We start from the raw sequence: 21,940 nt of genomic DNA on the forward strand, positions 1-21,940 counted from the left end.
CCAGATGAAGTCTAGCAGCATCGAAGAGTTAAGCAGGCTTGGGAAAAGAATGAGCTATTTACTTTTTCAGAAATAGCACCTGCTTTGGCTGCCCTCTGCTCCCCTTTTTTTCCTGCCAGTTAGCTGATTGTAAGCTTTTGTCAGACAGAACCTGTAGAAATTACTAGGTTTGGGGAGGTTGGAGGGCCAGATGTGAAGATACCCAGACACCTAGACATGCCCAAAGACCAAGAGTTCAGAGCAGTAAAACAACCAGTTAAAATAAAAATGTTCTCAGAACTTAATGAATGACAGTCATTGATCATTTGGAGATAGACTGAGGTGTCTCATAATAAAATGGGGCCAAGAAACTGTTTTTGCCCAGCTGAGGTGAGAGGAACAAGCACCAGGACCTAGAGCTGAAAGGGGCCTTGAGATCATTCAGTCTCCCTCTCCTCCCATTTTACAGATAAACTGAAGCCCAGAGTTTTTTTTTTCTTTTTTGTTTTTTACTTGCCAAAAGTCAAACAGACCTTTGTTTTTGTTGTTTAGTTGTGTCTTCTTTTCCTGACCCCTTGAACCACAGCATTACAATGACCATGGGGTTTTCTTGGCAAGGATACTGGAGTGCTTTGCTATTTCCTTCTCCAGAGGCAAACAGAGGTTAAGTGACTTGCTTAGAGTTTCGCAACTAGTAAGTGTCTAAGGCCAGAGTTGGGCTTAGGTCTTCCTGACTCCAGGCCCAGCCTGAGCCATCTAGCTGATAGAGCTGCCCCAGGTGTTTAATACAAATACTTAGATGTAAGAAGCCTGAGGCATGAGTCACATTGTGACTGGATTTTTGAGGTCCCTCTGAAATCGTCCATCCACCCTCACCCACGTTTGTGCTGCTTCACAACTGTGGCAGGACCTGTAGGCTTTTTGCAGTGGAGGTGACCATGGGCACTGTTTTAGTCACTTTGCAGTAGCGTTAATGGTCTTGTGCTGTGCTGAGCTTGTTTTTAGAAACAGAACTCCCCGACATATGTGATCCTAGCTTTCAGAGAATTGAAAGGAACATGGATTTAGAGTAAAAAACCTTCTTAGGAGTCTCTGAGTTGTAGGGTCTTAGATCAGGAAAGGGTCCCAAGAGGCCACCTAGTCCATCCCCCTACTTCCACAGAGGAAGAAACCGAGGCCCAGTGATTTGCCCTTAAGGTTACACAGGCAGTGAGTATCCCAGTTAGGATATGAACCTAGGGCCTTGGAAGCTTTCCACTTCTTCCTACTTTGCAGGACTCAGAAACATTTAAAAAAATAACTGACAAACACATGCAAAACAAAGGACAAATAGACGTGAGAGAGTGAATGTATGTGTATACTTGACTTTGTGATAGTGTTCCTACTTTCAAGGTCATAGAACTAGCAATTTTAAAGGATCCTGCAATTAATCTTTCTTTTTAGCAAGTAATTGCTCTGTTTTGCACTGATCCTGAAGGTCTTATAATCAGGTTTGTTTGTTTAGGGTGAGGCCATTTCATGAAGGCCAAGATGTGGGAATTAGGAAGCAGTCAGTCAGGTTTGGGTGGGTAGGGATTTCTTCAAGGATTGGTACTGTTTTCTAAATGCTCTGCTTCTGTCTTGCTTTTTTTTTTTTCCTTTTATTCCCTTTTCCCCTTCCTTCACACCTCTCCCTGCTCCTGCTGTCTTTCTTCCTGGGGTTTTTTTTGACTATGGAAAAGCTACAGTCTTTGCGACACAATTGATCTGCCCCTGTGTGAAGCCTACTGGAGGCAGGACCTCACCTCCTTCTCCCCTGATGGCCTCTCAGCACCTCTGCTATTGTCTTCTGCAGAGCCTGGCATGGCCCCTGTGCAGGGGACCACACCAGGGCTCCCTCACGTCAACGGGCCTGGCTCAGGTCCCACGGAGCATGCCTGACCAGGATCCAGTCCTGATGCTGTCAAAAGGTGCTTGCTGCTGACTCCAGCTACCACAGCCAACAGCTGCCCCTTTGGGCACAGGGTGTCACTTTGGAGAGCAACACGTTAGTATTTCAGTCTGAGTCTTCCCCTCCTTTATTCCCCTCTCCTTCAGCCTCAGGGATAGAGTCCAGGTGCCCAGGCCATCCATTAAACCACATTTCCTTTTCCTGGGCCTAACCTTTCTTTAGTGAGTCACCTTGTTCCTGAAATTGGAGTAAGACTGTAGGCATTATGGGAGGGGGTTGGGGAATTTGTTAGGCAGAGCCCAACACTTTTGAGTTGGGAAAACTAGGCTACATCCTCAGCTGTCCAAGGGGACTGCTATTCGTGAGTCTAATTCCTCCACTCTGATCCATTAAAGGATAATAGAGCTAGGAGGAAGATAACTGTAGATTTCATTGTGTGTGTGTGTGTGTGTGTGTGTGTGTGTATGAGAGAGACAGAGAGATGGGGGGAGGGGCCATAAATGCTTAGATTTGTGAGTAGATATATGAAGATTGTGATATTAACTTAGGCAGCACACATAGAGGCCACAATACAAATTTACATTTGTGGAGCAGATTTTGCTACTGTCAGTGAGCAAAACCATACTTAGTGCAGCTTCATCTCACAAGAGAAATACTTGACATAGAGTCACTTTTTCATGGGAAGTTCTGTATTAAAGGTGGCTCCTTGAAATGTTCCCTAGGGCTCAGGTGGACAGAGGGACTGGATTACACTGTAATTTACCATTTATTTCCCACAGTGATTCTCTTTATTTTTGTAACTAGACTGTTGAATAAATAAATCATGAACCTTTGGTATTGTGTTTCTCTTCTCAGTCCCCATTTATGCATGAACTCAGAGGTTGGAGAGGATGTTTGCTGGTCCTCTAACATCAGAGATGTGCTTGGGGGGATAGTGATGTGCAGCTAAGTCCTGGTATGAGGGAGGGGGGGACAGAAAAGAAAATAATTCCTTCCACTGTATCATCTGGTAGAGAAAGAGTGAACAACTCAGTAATCTGTAGAGATGGAGTCCAGTCAACAAGCATTATAAATAAGTGCCTACTATGTGCCAGATGCTGATAGTTACTGGGGGTTCAAAGACAAAAGTGAAAAGATCTCTGGTCTCATGGAGCTTACATTCCAGATAACCTAAATCAGGAGGTGATTCTAAAGAAAAACACAATTGAACACAAAATACCAGAACTTGAAGGAAACTTGATCTAATCTAGTTACTAAATCCCATCCATGTCCTTTATTTTACAAACTGGGACCTAGACAACTTGTCTGAGGTCACAGAGTAACAGCCAGGACTAGAACTCAGCTTCAACAATCTTAGAGTTCCTAAGAAGGAAGAAAATTGATGTCCCTTATTCTGTGAATAAACTTTGTCTCACTAGTCTGTAAACCCCTGGTAGTATGACGAATTTTGTGCTTGGTTTGAAAAAGTTAACCAACCGTCAAATTAGGTAAAAAGGAATACCTAGATAGTCAACATGCTAGACCTGGGGAAAATCATGTCTGTGATGTACCCCTTAAGTAATTAACAAGCATTTATTAAGTACCAACTGTGTGTTAGACACTGTAAGGCACTGGGGATACAAATACAAAATTGAGATATTCAGTCCCCTCAAGCTTACATTCTACTAGTATGACAAAACAAGAGAAAGGGTATTAATCATTTGACATATACATAGTTAGGCTAAGAAGTATTGAAGGTAAATGGGCTTCCGAGTGCTGACCATGACTTGCCTCTAAGGGGTATGTGAACTTCCATCCCACCCTCTTCCATAATAGAGCAAATCATGAGGATTTTCTCCAACACAACCACACCCAACACATTGCAAGTACAAGAACAAATGGGGGAAGAAATTCTCATTCTTCTGTGAGGTTTATTAGGTGTCCTGTACCTTTAAGTCTGAGAGTAATAGTTTGCCACCTAGGCTATGGTCACCTGGCCCCTCTGGAGACAGTTGAACAATTCTACTCTTTAATTTTGACAATTTGACTCCCTTATTTTGATTTTCTGTTTTTGACTAATTGACTCCCTAATCCCCATTTCTTACAATTTGAGATCATAATTTTGATAATTTGTCTTATATCGACTAATTTTGACTTTCTAATTGTGCCAATTTGATCCCCTAATTCTGACTCCCTAAAACTGAAAATTTGACTTTTTAATTTAGACAAGTTGACTGCCTAATTTTAGCTTCCCAATTTTGACTTTTTAATTTTGACAAATTGACTCAATAGTCTTGACTCCTTAATCTGGACAATTTGACTCCCAATTTTTTAAGCGATTTGAGTCCCTAATTGTTTCAATAGCGCTGTGAACCCACCTTTAGAAAGCAAGGATTGGTGAAGAAAATTCTGTTTCCCCTGAGAGTTGGGCTGGGGTTTTTTTTCCCCTTAATGTGTCCTGTGAAGATGGAGACCTGGAATAGACCTTAATTTAGAAAGGCCAAGGTCACCCACTGCTTCATGGACCACTGACTGTCATCTTGCCCTTTGTCTTCCCACTGGGCTCCATGATTCTTGAGGAGAGATTGAGACTGATGATGACTTTTCCAAGCTCTGCCTCACTTATCCAGTCCACTAGCAAGTCATGATATCATGCTGGTGATGTCACTGGTTCTTTTTCCAGAAGGAAGGACCAAAAACAACAACCAGTCTCCAAGGATATAAATGTCAAGGATATTTCAGTGTATGGAATAGAATAAATGCTAGTTGATTTGTTGACTTAAGTAGTTGGTTGACTACCTAGTAACATATCCTGGTTCCTCTCCTCAACCATTTGCCAACTGACTTCTGACCCTGGCACTCAACTAAAACTGCTCTCCAAAGTTTCCAATTGATCTGTTTGCCAAAACATTCTTTTTCCAATCCATATCCTTCTCCACTTCTCGGCAGGATTTGATATTGTTGATCACCTACTTTTACCAGATACTATCTCTTTTTTTTTTCCTTTGGAGGGGGGAAGGCAAGACAATTGGGGTCAAGTGACTTGCCCAAGGTTACACAGCTATTGTGTCAAGTGTTTTAGGTTACATTTGAACCCAGGTCCTCTGGACTCCAGGGCCCTGCTCTAGTCACTGCACCTCCTAGCTGCCCCTCTCCTAACCTTTTTTTGACTGAGCTCCTCCCTGTCTGGTTACTAGTCACTCTGCTCAATCATATACAAAACACATATAGGCACATACAAAGTAGAGGCAGTTACTCAGAGAAGGAAGACCTCGGTTTCAAATCCTGCCTCTGACACATATTAGCTGTGTGATCTTGGGCAAGTCATTTAATCCCTCTGTACCCCTAGGTAACTAACTGTAGGTTATACATTGTAGAACAGGTGTAGACATTCATTAGTTAAGGAAGTTCCTCACTAGAAACTCCCTATACCTATGAAATGACAAATTCAATGTCCTCCAACGCGGGATGATGGGGTTGGTGGTGGAGATATATTAAAACTGGAGTGGGGAGGCTCAGGAAAGAGTCCTCTAAGTTTTCATGTAGGATTTAAAATTCCATCTATCTGATCTGCGTGCGTGCGTACAGTCCCTGCCCTCAAGGAGTTTACATTCAAAGATAAGATGAAGATAAATATGTACCTTTAAGATAAACGAGCACATTTACAGATATACACAATGTATATTTGCATACATGTGCACATTTAAGACACGTGGCTATTTAAGAGATGGTTTTTTTTTCCTACCATTAGAATGTAAGCTCCTTGAGGGCCTCTCTTTTCACTCTCTGCGCCTAACTAGCTCAATGCTAGGATCGTAAAATTAACGCTCTAGGGCTGAGGTCCTACCAGCACAGACACCCACCGTTCTAAATCCATTCAACCTCGCGACTAGGGAGAAGCTCTGATTGGATACTCTCCTTCGGAGCCTTCCGGCAGTCCTCCAGCAGCCCACAATCCTTTGAGGTCTCACCCCCTCCCACTCTATAGCCGGCCTCCTAGACACGGCCAATCGAGCATAGCTCTCCCATGACTCGACGGTCTTCTAGTCCTTCCTGCCCATGTGGGTTTACCAGGAAGGAAGTGACTGCACGCCCGCCAGAGGCCGGGTAAGTAGTCGGTGGTGCTCCTCGGACTCGGTGGGTGGTACCGGGTCACTCCGACTCCCTGCTGCGCGCCTCGGGGGGGGGGGGGCGCTTTTCCTCCACTACCCCCTTTCCCAGCTTCTTGCCTTCCTTTCCGCGCACCGCGTCTCCTTTCCCGGCTCTTCCCCGGCTTCCTCGCCCCCCTCTGTCACCAGTGGGGTGCTCTCGCACACCTACAAAGACGCAGGGACCGGGACGTACGTACACGTTCTCGCCAATCTTTATCGGTCTCTGAGTCTCTTTGCGTCTCTCTATCACACCCACTCTCTCTCCCTCCCTCTTCCCCTCCCCGGGTCCACGGATGCTCCTCTCAGAGTATTTTAGTCCAGGGATTGCTAGCCTACAGTCCATGGGCTTGTTTTTAAAGAATGTTTTGGTGGTTGTGTTTCGATACGGTTTGTTTCCTTTGTAATCCTATTTATTTTGTTTTATGCATTTAAAACCATTATTTTGAGAAGAGTTCCATTTATACAAAAAAAGTTAGGAACCCCTGATGTGGTCCTTCCCTCCTTCCTTCCATTCCCTTCATTTTTAAACCAAGGTAAGAGAGGTTTTACTGTTTCTTTCCATGTTGCTTCATATACTTGGAGTGGTGAGTGACATAAACAGGTACAGACACCCGGACACTTGTGAGCTCCTCAAGAATAGGGACCCTGGATTACTAGCTGTGTAACCTTGAGCAAGTCACTTAACCCCAATTGCCTTGTCTTCTCCCCTCCAAAAAAAAAAAGAATAGGGACCCACTTTTTGCCTTCCTCTGTCTCTCCAGCTTAACCCAATGCCTGACATAGTAGGGCTTAACAAATAATTATTATAATTAATAAATAATTAGCTGACTGACACTGACATGCAGATGTCTAAGAAAGCAGAGAAACAATAGGCAAAGATCTACAGCTAGACAGTCTCAAATAGAAACAGATAAATATGCATTTAACCACACAGATCAATAGACACAGATGCACACACAGAGACATTTACACAAAAACAAGCTTGTTTGTGTAGAGGCTCCTTTCTGTGTGGAAAAAATACTGCCCAACCCCCAATGGAGGCCCCCCCCCACACACAAAGGATTAGAGCACTACTTCAGAGTGTATTGCCCCAAGTGTGGGGTAAGCAGTTTTTTAGAGGATTTTTTTTGTTTGTTTTTGGTGGGGAAGAGGTTAAGTGTGATGGGGGTGGGGGGAGTAGTGTTCTCTGGGCCCTCTTGGATAGGGCATCTTCTACCCTAGATACAAGGGGATCCCTGTGAAAGGACAAATTGTTGTCTTGGGCACGTGGCTTCTTCCCAACCAACTCTTGTTTCTTTTTCTCACTCCAGGAAAACTGGAAAAACTCTTCCAGGGACCCCTTATGCCTCTGAAGGGTCAGTTGAGATTTTACAACAGGATTCAGTGATTCCTTCCCTTTCCCAATGGCGACACTGCTGGCCAAAGACTGCTACCTGCAGAATCTAGCTAAGAAAATCTGTTCCCAGCAGACTTCAGAGCCACAGAAACGAAAATGGGGTAATTTATATAGTTCTTAGAATAATAAAATCACTGTGGTTCTTCTTTCCCATCGGGCACCAACCTTATCACTAGATCACATTGACCTCCTTCTTAGGTTAAGAGGCACAGTGGTCCAAATGAAAGAATGCTGGAGTTAGGGAAATCTAGGTTCAAGGGTCAGGTTTGTCATTTACTTGGGCAAAACATTTATCGTTTCTGAACTTCAGTCTTGCTTTGTCTCCTTTACAGAGCTATTATGAAAGTCAAGTGAGAAAATGCATGTTAAATATATCTGCAAATCTAAGGGTTTACTATTTTTGTGTTGCTGAGTAGGTAGGAGAATTTCTTCATCTGAGAGTTCTTGATATCAATGTAATCATAAATTCAAAAAAGTATGGTGGTGATGGATTATTATTGTTATTACTTAGAATCAAAGCACAGTTATCTACCAAGTGGATTCTTTTGTCATCTGAGATCTTTTTTTTTTCCTACAGACAAATTAGAAGTAGGTTGTAAAAGTAATCAATCAACAGTTATTATTTATTGGGCACTTATTCTCTGCCCAGCTCTTTGCCCAGTAACAAGCATTTATTATTGAGTGTGCCAGGCATTGTGCTAATTTAGGGATAGGAATGAAAATAAAAAGGAAGATGGTCTCTGCCTTTTTAAGAAGCTTACATTCTAATGGGAGAAAGATAACACAGAAAAAAGACTTGAAGTGGAAGGCAGGAGAGGGAAAGTTGTTATTGGGGTTCCTGTGATGAAACCTGAAGAGTCAGAAGAAGGACCAAGAGGGAAATGAAAGATGGCCAACATGGGCCCCTCCCCAAAATGAAGTGAGTCAGAGATATCCAGTGGGAGAAGGGGGCTGGGATGGCAGAGGTAGTTTCCAGGGTGGGATAGTGACTAAAGCATAGTGTTGAAGTTCAACTGCTATCAGGTAACAGACCTAGAGTCATAAAGATTCATTTTCCTAAATTCCTATCTGGCCTCAGACACTTACTAGCTGTGTGACCCTGGGCAAGTCACTTAACTGTTTCCCTTGGTTTCCTCATCTGTAAAATGATCTGGAGAAGGAAATGGCAAACCACTCTTGTGTCTCTTTGCCAAGAAAACCCAAACAGAGTCATGAGAAGTCAGACACGACTGAAAATGAATGAATTGTGTGGTATAAAATAGTCTGTACTATAGGAATTCAAAGAAGGGGGCGGGGTGGAGAAAGTGTGAAGGTTGGAGTTGAGATTTGTGTACCAGCTCCTTCAGAGTCCTTCCATCCTACTCACAGAATTTTGAATGGGAAGAAAGAGAAGAGATCATCAATGAAACTGGAATTCAGGCCTAGGTCTTTTTACTCCAAACCTAGGGCCCTTTCTGCTGCACCACCCTACCTCTTCTACTATCCCAAAATGGCCCAAAGGTCTTAGGTTTCCTGTTGTGTCACAGGAACTAGAGTCACTTTTCTCTCTCTTTTTTGTTTTAGCTCCCAAACCTGGTGATCTAGAAACTGGTGGACCCCCAAAGAAGAAGAAGAAAAAGAAGGAGCAGAAAAAGAAATTCCAGAAGCAAGATGAAAAGGCCAAGGGGGTCCAAAATAAGCCCTCTGACAGCAAGCAATCTGAAGCTCTTAGTGCCAAGAAACCTGCAGTCACAGTGGGGAAGGCAGATTCCAGCTCCAGGGGAGGCCCCACAGGTGAGAGGCTCCAGTGTGATGGTAGGTGAGATGGATTTGGGAAACATTGTCTGGTCCTTGTACCAAGCATATGTTCTGTGCTAGAGGCATGACAGAGTGTTCTCCTGGGAGGTGGAACACATGGATTCTAGTCCCTCACCAGATACACATTGGGACCCTTTTCAGCTTGGTGGAGGACCTGCCAAAGCTTGTTTTCCCTTATAATAGTCTTCAGGGACCCAGAATTGTCATCTTGCCATGGTAAGGATTGTAGGTTCGTAGATCTAGAGCTAAAAGCGACCTTACAGGGCACCTGCCTAACTCTAAAGATGAGAAAGCTGAGGACTCAGAGCAGGTAAGTGCCCTATACAAGGAGTGAGCGTCAGCAGTGGGGTTTGCACCTCTGACTCCAGCATCACTCTTCTTTCTGTTACAGCAGCTTTCCTTGCTGTGCCAGGCTGCCACACTGGCATTGGAGGAGGATTTTAGTGGAACAGGGCCTAGCTCTAATACTCTAGAATTGATAGGATGTCTTGATCTAGAATGTCATGGATATTTGGCTGATGAACTTTGGTCAAAATAGTCACAAGGTAGATATGAGGATCTGAAATGACCAAGATTTGGGAGAAGGTGACTTGTAAGAATAAACCAAAAAGAGGTGAAGGCTTCATTTTACGGGAAATGAAGGTTAGAAATTTTGAACCCTTGAAGGAAAAGGAGAGGGGAGGGAAGTGTGAACTTGTTCACCAAACCCCTTTGACTTCAGAGATAGCTTGGTGTGATAGAACACTGAATTAGGAATCAGGATATGTGAGTTCTGGTCTGCCAAGAGCTGTTCAACTTTGTGGGCATCACTTCCCCTCTCTAGGTCTCCTTCCCCATTTGTAGAATGAAAGGGTCAGACTAGCCAGTGGTGGCTGTGGCCTTTTTGACTGAGTCCAAGTTTTATAGAACAAAAGTTTGGATTCAGTCAAAGGGCTGCAAGGCCACATATGGCCTCGAGGTCACAGGTTCCCCACCCCTGGGCTAGGCCTTTCTAGATTTTGTGATTCTGTATGTATAGAGTGCCTTATAAATGAAACATGGAGCAATGATCCTTGATTGATAAGACTTAATGGGTACATGAGAACAGTCTTCAAGTATTTGATGGGTTGCTACATAGAAGAGGGGGTTCCATGGACAAAGCTAGGAGCTTCAGGGTTGAAGTTTCAGAGAGGTAAATTTAGGCCCGGTACAGTTTCCTGGCATTTAGAGCTATCAGAAAGTGGGGTAGGCCAGCGCTGGAGATTGTGGCTTCCCCTTACTGGAGAGCTGCAAGGAAAGGCTGGATGTCTACTTGTTGGGCATAACATAAAGGGGATTCGGGCTCAAGTGTGGGTTGGAGTAGTCATCCTATCAGTCCCTTCCCATCTGGGATTCTGTAATTATTGCTGGAACACAAGGTGGCGACAGATACCCTACAGGGAGAGAAGAGGCAGACCCAGCTCTAAGATGAGTATCCCAGAATGTCAGAGCTGGGGGGTGAGGTGGGGGCGGCTTAGGGGCCATCTAGTCCAATTCCCTCATTTTGCAGACCAGGGAAGATATTCTTCAGAGAGAAGTGACTGTCTCAACATCAGACAGGGAATAAGTAGCAAAACTAAAACTAGGAAGGACCCAGGTCTCCAGGCCTCTTTTTATCACTGTTAAGCCTTACATATTTTTTTTTTTTAGGATTTTAAGTTAAATTAAAACATTTTTCAATTATCAGCACATTTGCTACTTCTTCCCCTCTTTCCCCTTCCCTTCCCCAGCACCAGGGGAAGGATCAAACCACATCGCAAATATGCATAATCAGGCATAAAAATTCCTATCTTGGCTATGTCCAAAAATGTGTCTCACTGTGCATACTCTTTCTAAAGTAATTCTTGACTCAAATCCTTTTGACAGTTGTTCCTGCAAGCAAACCAGGCTCCTTCCTAGCCATGGACATTCTTCGACAACGGCTGCATGAGAAAATACAGGAGGCCAGTGGTCAGGTAGGTTTATCATCTACAAACCCTCTCTTTTTATCACTCAATCACGTATGGGCTTCTCTAGGTCTTATAAATAGAAATGCTATCTTTATTGAGTATTCTTTCCTTGCATATGTTCATTCATTCAACAAATAGCTTTTTGTTTTTGTTATTTTAGTGTTATTTTATTTTATTGCTGTATTTTGTTATTACATTCATTTACTCCCCCTGCCCCTATCCTTATAACATTGAGAAAGAGGAGAGGGAAAAGCAGTTTGGCCAAAACAACCAACACGTCCTCTGTATCTGACTATATGCTGTGTTCTACACACCCATAGGACCTCTCCCCATCTCCTAGGAGTTACATATTCTCGCCTCTTCTCTAGGGCCAAGTTTGGGCGATATAATTACCCAGGATTCTGTTTCAGGTTTCATTCTTTCTACTTAACATTTCAACTAGTGTTTATTAAACACCTCCTGTGCTGAAAAGCTCACTGCCCTTAGGGAGCTTAGAGTCTAGTCAAAGAGCTTACAGTCCAGACACTGAAGAGGAGAAAAGAGAAGGTGTGGTTTTCTATATAATCTGTCTCTTAGCTAGTTGTTAAAACCAACATTCCTGAAATCTTAAAGACTTGACAAGAGCAGATGAAGAGATCTGAACTGTGTTTAGCATTGTTTCAAAAGGCAGCCTAGCTTAGTGAATAGAGCGCTGTATTTGGAACAAGGAAGAGAGATTCAAAACCCTCTTAGACACTAACTGTGTGATCCTGGGCAAATTACTTACCTTCTCAGTCTTCTCATCTGTAAAATGGAGAGAATAGTAGCTTCTGCCTCATAGAGCTGTTGTAAGAGTTAAATGACACAATGTAAGGAAAGTACTTTGCAAACCTTAAAGAGCAGTATTAATTCGTAGATTCAGAGCTGGGACATAGGGTCATTTCTTTCATTTTGCAAAAAAGGAACCTGAAATCCAGACAGTTTATGGGATTTGGCAAGGTCACATAGATACTAAATGACAGAGGAACCCAGGTCCTCAAAAGTGTAAGCTATAGGACAGCTAGGTGGTGCAGTGAATAGAGCACTGGCCCTGGAGTCAGGAGGACCTGAGTTCAAATCCTGCCTCAGATACTTAACACTTACTAGCCATATGACCTTGGGCAAGTCACTTAACCCCAACTGCCCTGCCTTCTCCCCTGCAAAAAAATAAGTGTAAGATATTATTTAATTAATAGTAATAATAAATAAATAAAAGGGTCTAAAGACTCTTTACTGTACAAATTATAAATTCATGTTTCTGAATCTATATGGATTCATTTTTCTTCAACTGCTCTGATTAGGCCTTTAGAGTCCATACATGAGATTGGCACACAGCAACCCAGCAGGGCAGGATTATGCTCCCTCGTTTTATGGGTAAGAGTATTGGGGGCCATATGGAGGAGGGGAAGGCAATTTTAAAAGTCATTCAATATGGTATGTAGGTAGAGCCCCCTTCGTTCTCCCCTGTATCCTACTGAAGTAGCATGGTATAGGAGAAAGAGTACTGACTTAGATCCTAGACCCAGCTCTGCTGTTATCTTTCTGTGTGAGCTTGAGCAAGCCTCTTCCTATCTCTAGGCTTTATTGCCCCATCTGTAAACTACAGTGGAGGTGGAGGGGATTAGAATAGGTGATCACTAAGACCCTAACTCTAACACTCCATGCTCCTCTCCCACTGCCACTTTTGGAATTCTCATCTTCATTTGACCCCTCCAGGGCCACACCAAAGACCTGTCTCCTGCAGCACTGGAGAAGAGGCAGCGCAGGAAACAGGAACGGGAGAGGAAGAAGCGGAAACGCAAGGAGCTCAGGGCCAAGGAGAAGGCAGCCAAGGCTGAAGCCAAAGCTGAAGTCAAGGAGGCTAACCCAGAGCCCCCAAAGGGGAATCCACAGGGCCTGACCGAACTGGTATTCAACAAGTTGGAAGTAAGTGAGGGGCCAGTCAGTAAAGCCCAGAAGAAAAAGGAAAAGAGGCAGCGTGTGAAGGGGAACCTGACCCCGCTGACGGGAAAGAACTACAAACAGCTGCTGGAGCGTGTGCAGGCCCGAAAGAACAAGCTGGAGGAGCTGAAGGAACAGGATGAGGAGAAGGCAAGGGAGATGGAGACCAAAATGAAGTGGACAAACCTTCTGTATAAGGCTGAAGGCGTGAAAATCCGTGACAATGAAGAGCTTCTGAAGGTGGCCTTGAAACGCAAGGAGAAGCGCCGGGCCCAGAGGAAGCGGCAGTGGGAGAAGCGCACGGCCCACGTGGTGGAGAAGATGCAGCGGCGGCAGGACAAGCGGCGCCAGAACCTGCACAAGAAGAAGGTGGCCAAGATAGAGCGTCGCAAGGCCAAGGCTCGCAAGAAGGGCCGCATCCTGCCTGAGGACCTAGAGAAGGCTGGGCTCAGCTGAGGGGCCGGGAGACTCACCCACCATTCCAGGAGACCTGTCTCCTAACTGCAGTCATGCATTTTCTCTAGGCTCTGGATTCCCACGTTTGACTGCCCCATGCAGCAGAGAGAGTTGCATTTGTTAGGTGCCTGCTGTGTACCAAGCCAGGAACTAGAGATTAAGTAACAAAAACTAAAAAATAGTCCGTCCTCAAGGAGTTTCTTAAGACAAAACTCAGGTCTTCCACAAACCCTTTGCTTAATGATATCCTCCTAGCTTTCTATGCATGGAGGTTGCTTCTGGTACCTTATTTTGCGTCCCCTCCGTCCTGTCCCCATTCCTCACTTCTCTCCCCCTCCCCCTCTTCCCTTCTCTCCATCTTCCCCCCCTCCCCCACCTTCTTTCTCTCTTTCTCTGCACCTGAACCTGTGAAGGTCAGCAACTGTTAGGCAAATTAAAGTTATCTAAGATAGTGAGAGATTGTGTCTTTTACTCCTCTTCACTACTTGGTGCTGCTTTTCACTGGCCACTATAGGGATTATCTTCCAAAAGGAAAACTTTGAAGAAGAATTGTTTATTTCTTTTTAGCATTCTTTTTTTGTTTATATTTTGAGTTCTGAATTCTCTTCTTTCAGTCCCCTCCTCCCCCACATTGAGAAAGCAAGTATTATCTTTAGAGCTCCTGAGCTGGGTGACACAAGAGCCTGGCATCTATCCCAGCAGGGCAGAGTACCCTGAATGGTGTATAGAGGCTGCTTCGTAGGTTCTCCAGTCCTATAGGAATTTTACATAGCTGGTCCAGGAGTATAGGACAGCTTGTGTATTTCTTAAACTTCTTGGCTTCCAGAGAAGCCAATAGAATAGTCTCTTTACCCAGGTTTCAGAAAAAAATTTTTTAAACCTTTTTTTATTGTGAACTGGACAAGCATCAGCAAACATAAACATTTTCCATATTAGAAAAAAGAACAGGAAAAGAGGATCATATATGAAACTATGAATCTCTGTTATACTTAGTTATAGTGGTTGAATCTTAAGACAAAATGGGGGTTACATGATCCAGGACTGATTTAAGAATGAGGGAAACTTCTCCAGTATTTCCTTCAAAGAGATATGTTGGCCATCATTTGGATTGAATAGTCCCATTGGAAAGTCAAATGGAGAATTTGGTTAGGTTCTTTACCTAATCTTTCCCTCTCCCAATCACCACAGGAACTGCTGGACCAACCTGCTTGGATCTCTTGTAGGATGGAAATAATTGTGTTTGGGGGTTTTAGAATAAACAATTAAATTCCCTCCTCTCTCTCTGTCTCTCTCTCCCCCCCTTCCTCCCCCCTCCCTCTCTTTCTCCCTCTCCCTTTCTCCCACTCCCCCTCTCGATCTCCATCTCTCCCCCTCACCCCTTCTTACCATCTCTCCTCCCGTTTCTCCCTTTCTTTCTCTCTTTCTCTGCATCTGAACCTGTGAAGGTCAGCAACTGTTAGGCAAATTAAAGTTATCTAAGATAATGAGAGATTGTGTCTTTTACTCTTCACTACTTGGTGCTGCTTTTCACTGGCCACTAGGGAATATCTTCCAAAAGGAAAACTTTGAAGAAAAATTGTTTATTTTTAGCATTTTTTTTTTACATTTTGAATTCTGAATTCTCTCCCACCAGTCTCTCCCTCCCCCCATTGAGAAAGCAAGCATTATGATATTGATTATACATGTAAAGTCATGTAAAACATTTCAATATTAGATGTTTCAAAAACAAGAAGAAAAATAGAGTGAAAAAAGTATCTTCAGTCTTTACTCAGAGTTCATTAGATCTCTCTCTGGAGGCGGATAGCATTTTTCATCATGGATCTTTTGAAACTGCCTTGGATTGGAATAGCTAAGTCTTTCATAGTTGATCATCATTACAATATTGCTGTTACTGTACACAATGTTCTCCTGGTTCTGTTCACTTCACTTTGTATCAGAATTTATATATAATTTATATATATATATATAAAGAATTTATATAATTCTTTCCAGGTTGTTCTGAAGCCATCTCATCTCCTTCATTGTTTCTTATAGCACAATAGTATTCCATCACAATCATGTACCACAACTTGTCTAGCCATTCCCCAGTTGATGGGAGTACCCTTAATTTTCAATTATTTGCCATGACAAGAAGAGCTGCTAAAAATATTTTTTTATACTTGTGTCCCTTTTCTTTTTCTTTGATCTCTTTGGGAAACAGACCTGGTAGTGGTATTGTTGAGTTAAAAAGTATGAAGTTTTACAGCCCTTTGGGCATAGTTCCAGATCGTTTTTCCAGAATGGTTGGACACAGTTCTACCAATAGTGCATTAGAGTCTCAATTTTTCCCCATTCCCCTCCAGCATCCAGTCTGATAGGTGTCAGGTAGTACCTCAGAGTTGTTTTAATTTGCATTAAATTAATAGTGATTTAGAGCATTTTTCCTGTGGCTTGATAGCTCTGATTTCTTCTGAAAACTGCCTCTTCATGTCCTTTGACCATTCATTTCAGGAAGGCTCTTATTTTTATAAATTTATAAGTTTTGTAAATATATATGGATTTATACAAACCTATATACATATTTGAGAAGTGAAGCTTTTATCAGAGGAACTTGCTGTAAATTTTCCCCTCTAATTTCCTGCTTCTCTTTTAATTTTGGCTGCATTAGTCTTGTTTGTATAAAACCTTTTTAATTTTAAGTAATAAAAATTATCCATTTTACTTCCTGTGATCCTCTCTAGCTTTTGTTTCATCATAAATTTCCCTTATCCATAGATCTGACAGGTACATTTTTCCATGCTTCCAAATTTACTTATGATATCACCAAAACTGAAACTTTGAAAAGACTGTTTCTCCATTGGAGTGGCCAAGTCAGAAATCTGAAGCATGAATGAGGTCAATTAGTGCTACTTAAACATGGAGTTTTCTAGTCAGCCCATGGAAGGCTTGTCAGCTATGGAAAATAAGGAAATATGTTAATCATTTCAAAAACATTTAATTATTGACACTGTACTATGGACCAAGAAGATTATTATTTTTTAAAGCAGTCGGGGTTAAGTAACTTGCTTGAGGTTACACAGCCAGGTGTTTCTGGGTGGGTGCTAAGTGTCTGAGCCCGGATTAGGTCCCAGGTCATCCTGACTCTGGGGCCAGTCTTGCTGTGCTACCTGGCCTCCCCTGGACCATGAAGATTATTATAAAGATGAATGTCATGGCCTGTGTCCTGAAAGAGAGTTTATATTCCTGTTGAGTGGATTAAGAAGGAAGGAAGGGTGGGTGGAGCTAGCTAAAAATACTAACAGTACATAATATGGTTAAGTACCTTATGATGCAGTTAAGTACTTAGTGAAGTTTACAGACATTAAGTAGTAGCTTAGTGGTAGGAGAGATTTGTTTTGGGCTGGGTTAGTCTGTCAGGGAAGGCTTCTTAGAAGAGACGGGGTGTGAAAATTGGGTGTGATTTTAATAAATGGAGAAGGGGGAGGGCAATAAAGATTAGGAACTCTGAGCAAAGGTACAGCCTTTGGTCAGATTAGAGGGACAATCAGGAGTCAATGGTATCAGTGTTGGAAAGGTTCTGAGACACTAATCCATCTCCCTTATTTTACAGATGGGGCCCAGGCAGTTTTAAGTACTTTGTCTAAGATTATACAAGTAATAAGTCCAGTTGGAGTAGAGGGTTCTAATAGGGGAAAGGATCGGGGAGGGTAAGGTGGATGCTGGAATATGGTAATTTTTTCATTTGCTTCAATTTCTGAACAAGTGGCTCTTCTTGCCAAGGCTAGCTCCTTGTATCTTTAACTCTGTCCCAGGGCTCTGATAGATGAAAATTTTGCCTCATCTTGCTCAGAACCAGGCCATAAGGTCAAGTGCATACCTCCTCCAACCCCTTTTCCCAGTGGATCTTGAGGGAAGGAATATGAATTGGAGGAATCCTGGACTTTTATTCCTTTATGGAGAAAAATACTCCCTGAAAACCTGTTATGTGGATAGCACTTTACTGGGTGCTGGAGAAATTAGAAAATGGCCTTGCTATTCTAGAAAACTCAATTTCAAGAGAAGATAGATGCAGTTAGAAAACCAACTAGAAAATGTAATAAAATATCTGATAATACAAAGCATAGATGTTAGTGTTGTGAGGACCCCAAAGTGAAATCAGAATGGAAGGGGGTGTTATTCACACATGTCATAGTGTAGTTTGATGTCTAAACTATTTAGTCCACAATCTCCAAGGTGGGAGGTGGATACCATTTTAAGTGTTCCTAGACATGCTAGGAAGTGAAGATTAGGTTATCCAGAGCCATAAGCAAAGCAGGGCAAGATTGGCTTTTCCCTAAGGAACTGATATGCAAGGGGACACACTTTCTCCCTGCAGTGGTTCTCTGGCTTACTTTCCCTTATACTCATATTCTTCCAGCAGCCTTGTACCACCACATGCCACCCCTTGCCCCACAACCACACATCTACAATGTGACTGCCTTCTCTTCCTTCCTTAGTTGTAGGCTACCATCCCTGATGGGTCCCATTGCTCTTGTGTCTGTGTCCTAGAGCCTATAAACTTAAGAAAGTAATGGTGGAAATTTTTTGAACCAACATACTTTGGTCTCTGCCTGTTACTTTCCAGCCTTCATTTCTTTCCAGGCATTGAGAAATCAGCACAATGTGGGGACACAGACTCACCTTCTCACCCCTTCCTGACTACAGATGTACCCTTCCAGGGCAGAGGCTCTACATAATTCTTCCCCTCCACCCCCACCCCTCAATGTCAGAATTAATAATTGTGGTTCTGGAGCAGACAGTCTTTTGGAGAAAGACTAAGCCAAAAAACCAGGGACTCAATCCCTGGACCCTCATGAACATGGTTCTATTTGGAGTGGGCTTTACACTTTTTTCATAATATGACAGCTAACTTCCTTACCTGCCTTTGATTGACACTTAGCAAATTCCTGCCAAACCCTCTTGGAAGCAAAAGCATTCTAAGTTGTTGACAGCCAGAAGTGTTCTAGAAGTTTGATTACCAAGCACTTTGTACTTTTTCCTTCTTATTTTTTCTTCCCACTCAAAGGCTTTAGGTACTTGTCTTATATCTCACTACTACTCTATCCACAATATTCTGTCCTTTATTCTTTTGGATGTTAAAGATAATAGAAGAAGGCAAAACTACTCAACACCCATTTTGCTTTGTTTTCCCAATTGTTTGGGATGAAAAGCTCCATCCAAAATTAACTCTAATTAATTTTAATTAATTAAGTTAAATTAAAATTTAAGAAATTTCTTAGGATAAGCAGAACAAAAATTTATATCCTAAGGCAGTAAACCCCCCCCACTCCCCACTGTCTCTTCTCCCATTGGCTGACAGGTGGGCTCAAGTCTCAGTGAGAAAATCTTCCCCAATGGCAAATAACAAGGAAGCCCACCACTATTCCTCAGTGGCTGGGAGGCAGGCTTACAAAGAACAGGCAAATGGGGGATAACCAATTCAAATGTACCTATTCTTATTTGGCAGATGCCAAAGTGAAGAAGGGAGAGACTAAAGTTACCTGCTAGGTTGGAGGTGGAAAACCCTAAAGGGCCTAATGCTGATAAGGGTGTGGCCAACAAGGGTAGAGGTCAAAAGATTCCTGAAAGGGCTTACTGCTGATTGACAGCAGAAGTGAAGGCGGGGAAGAATGAAGTCTACCATCCTGAGAAGTTTTCACTCCCCACACACAATGAAAGAGAATGAACTTGGGCCTGAAAAGGATTGAACAGACTGTTATGAATCACTAGGATTGGGTAGGAGTTGTCAGGCCTGCTAAGTCCCAGGAAGCCCTTCGACAAATCCTGGCTGCATATCTTGCGAACAAAGCAGACCCCCTCAGTTGTTTATATCCATCTACTCAACAAGCAGCTACTTTAGTAGTGCTCCACAGGGAAGAAGGAAAAATGCATCTTGCTCTCTAGATTTATATTCTTCTGAGATAAAAATTATCTGAGGATCTGTTTATTAGGTACTGCTGTCAATCACCAAATCAATGATGGAAAGGTTTTATTATGCTCAGAGTATACGTTCATCTGTATACAAAGTCAGAGAGCCCAGAGAATCAACTTAGCAACCTTACATAGGATATGAATATAAAAGCAGTATAGAAAAATGGAATTTCACAGAAAGCAGGAGGGAAAAACAAATGTATACACATCTGGAAACAACAAAAAGGGAGGAAGGGAAGAGAAGGACATTTGTTAGCTGATCAAAACTGGAGATAGAACTTGTTTCCCAAGCTTGATAAAATTTCTGACTTTTACTTTTTACTAAAATAAAATTAACTTGACATTTGTTGTTGTTCAGTAATTTTTAGTCATGTCTGACTCTGTGAACTGATTTGGAGTTTTCTTGGCAAACATCCTGGAGTAGTTTTCCATTTCCTTTTCCAGCTCATTTTACAGATGAGGAAACTGAGACAAACAGGATTAAGTGACTTGCCCAGAGTCACATAGCTAGTAAATGTCTGAAACTTTCATCACTTCTTAAAATGAAATAATTTTCCTTTATATTCATATACCACATATATGCCTTTTCCCAGTTGTCTAAGGCACCCACTTAGATTCTGGTTCTTTTATCTTCCCTACCCCCAACACACACACACACACACACACACACACACACATACACACACACACACATGCTTTTACTACCAACTTCAAGATAAGGAAGTTTGTTTTGCTTTTGGTCATTCTTCGAACCCCCCAATATCTTCCCTCTTAATACCTCCTTCCAAAATGCCTTCTTTGTTTTTTGTTAAGTTTCTACACAAAACCCTTTGTGCTTCTGTCTAACCCCTTTCTGTTCATTTCTGATGAGTAATTTCATTTGCTGTGGCTCCTCCCACCCCTTCTTCATCGCTTGTTATATTCTTCTTACATCCCCTCCTTATCAGAAATAGCAAGTTCTAGCCCCTTCTTCCTTTTCACACAAATATATTATTTTTTTTACTCTCCCTTCTCTTTCTCTTATTAAACCCCTAGAACAGAACCAACCCACACTCCAGTACCTCTGTTTTGTTTTTTAGATAACTCCCTTGATAACCTTTCAGAACATTAATGTGAGGAAAGGACATGTGCTTCTTCTCCCCATGTTAGAAAGTTGTCAAATTCTAATTGGCCTTGAGACCAAGTTGTGTTTTTCTTGCAAGATTTTCTTGTAAGAACTTGTGAAGTTAAGTTCTGGCTTTATAATAGCTCCTTATTGTTGTTATTTTTTCTTGGTTATTTGTTCTAGCTTTACTACCTCAATTTGGACTTTGTGATAAGGCCAGGCTCAGCATGTATCTGGAGGGAATGTTGGGTTCTTGCGTTGTCCTAAATTTTATTATCTGGGGTCTTATTACTATTTTTCTAGGAATTAAGTAATATATTCTTAGAAGATTTTAGGGGTGGCTCCAGTTAGGAAGCTATAAACTTTCAATGCATCTAATGCAGACCCGTACGTGATCTGATCGAGAGCATAGTCTGATTGTCGTGCCTCCTGGGCTGAGCTTTGTAGGTCCCTGACTCTGGTTTGAGTCTAGTAAACACTACTGGAGGCTTGCCTCTGGTTGGAGCCCTAGAAGACTGTTGCTAGCCTCGGCCCTGTTAGCTAGCTAGAAAATTCTCTAGGTTTAGAGTAATAGAACTATAGGCTTACCTCTGGGAGGAACTCCCTGTCTTGGTTACTAGGCTGCAGGATCTAGCTTAAGTCTGTGCACTGAATTCATGGATCAGAGCAACAGAACAAGAGAACTCTCAGCTTACCTCTGGACCCTAGACCTCTGGTTACTCAACTGTAGGCTCCAACCTTAGTAAGAGCTGAATACATAGGACCATCTCCAAGGTGAGGATGACAGGGTGGCTAGATCTGTAAGATTGTCACATATGAGGAGCACGTCTACCTCATTGACATTGTGTACCAAAAACTTCAGTGAATACACTGGGTAACATTTTGTTTCCATAACCAATGTTGGGTATCAGGAGCTGTCCCTTGAATTGTCTTCACACTCTGTTGTCACAGCCTCTTGGTTTATGCCAGCTTTTCTTGATCTTGACATTTCTGTCTGGTATTGGACAGACTTTTTGTTCCTATCTTGACCATTTTAGGCTTCATGAAGGATCTGAGGACAGGCATGATGCCAGTAAAGAGATAGCTACCCCCTCTGCAGGAAGCACTAGGGATACAAACATGATCTTAACCTTAGCCAGGGACAACCAAAACAGAGAATTATAGGCCGATTTCCCTAATGAGTATTGATGCAATAATTTTAAATAAAATACTTGCAAGGAGACTACAGCAAAATGTCACAAAGATTATACATTATGACCAGTTTGGGTTTAT

General features: G+C 42.5%; 2 protein-coding genes across 5 annotated transcripts in view; both read left to right on the forward strand.

The window, feature by feature from the left end:
- Nucleotides 1-2,742, forward strand: part of MED22 (mediator complex subunit 22) — an 11,569-nt gene extending 8,827 nt beyond the window's left edge. Inside the window, exon 5 of the mRNA XM_069069268.1 lies at nt 1,701-2,742. Coding sequence (XP_068925369.1) covers nt 1,701-1,899 — 199 coding nt within the window. The 3' untranslated portion in view covers nt 1,900-2,742. The remainder of the gene's footprint in view (nt 1-1,700) is intronic.
- Nucleotides 2,743-5,888: 3,146 nt separating this feature from the next.
- On the forward strand, nt 5,889-16,314 carry SURF6 (surfeit 6). Of its 4 annotated transcripts, none has more exons than XM_069069261.1 (5): nt 5,889-5,995; nt 7,350-7,536; nt 8,999-9,208; nt 11,117-11,205; nt 12,934-16,314. In XM_069069261.1, exons 2-5 carry the CDS (start codon nt 7,443-7,445, stop codon nt 13,612-13,614), a joined length of 1,074 nt encoding a protein of 357 aa, XP_068925362.1. In that variant the 5' UTR covers nt 5,889-5,995; nt 7,350-7,442; the 3' UTR covers nt 13,615-16,314. The 4 variants fall into 4 exon arrangements, with proteins under 4 accessions (XP_068925362.1, XP_068925363.1, XP_068925364.1 ...); XM_069069262.1 differs by having other exon boundaries at nt 5,986-6,025; XM_069069263.1 differs by lacking the exon at nt 5,889-5,995 and adding an exon at nt 6,032-6,228.
- The last annotated feature ends 5,626 nt before the right edge of the window (nt 16,315-21,940 follow it).

This window comes from Petaurus breviceps, unplaced genomic scaffold (assembly GCF_028583685.1).
Source record: "Petaurus breviceps papuanus isolate PSGF00001 unplaced genomic scaffold, PetGlider_PUasm1.0 90779, whole genome shotgun sequence".
NCBI lineage: Eukaryota > Metazoa > Chordata > Mammalia > Diprotodontia > Petauridae > Petaurus > Petaurus breviceps.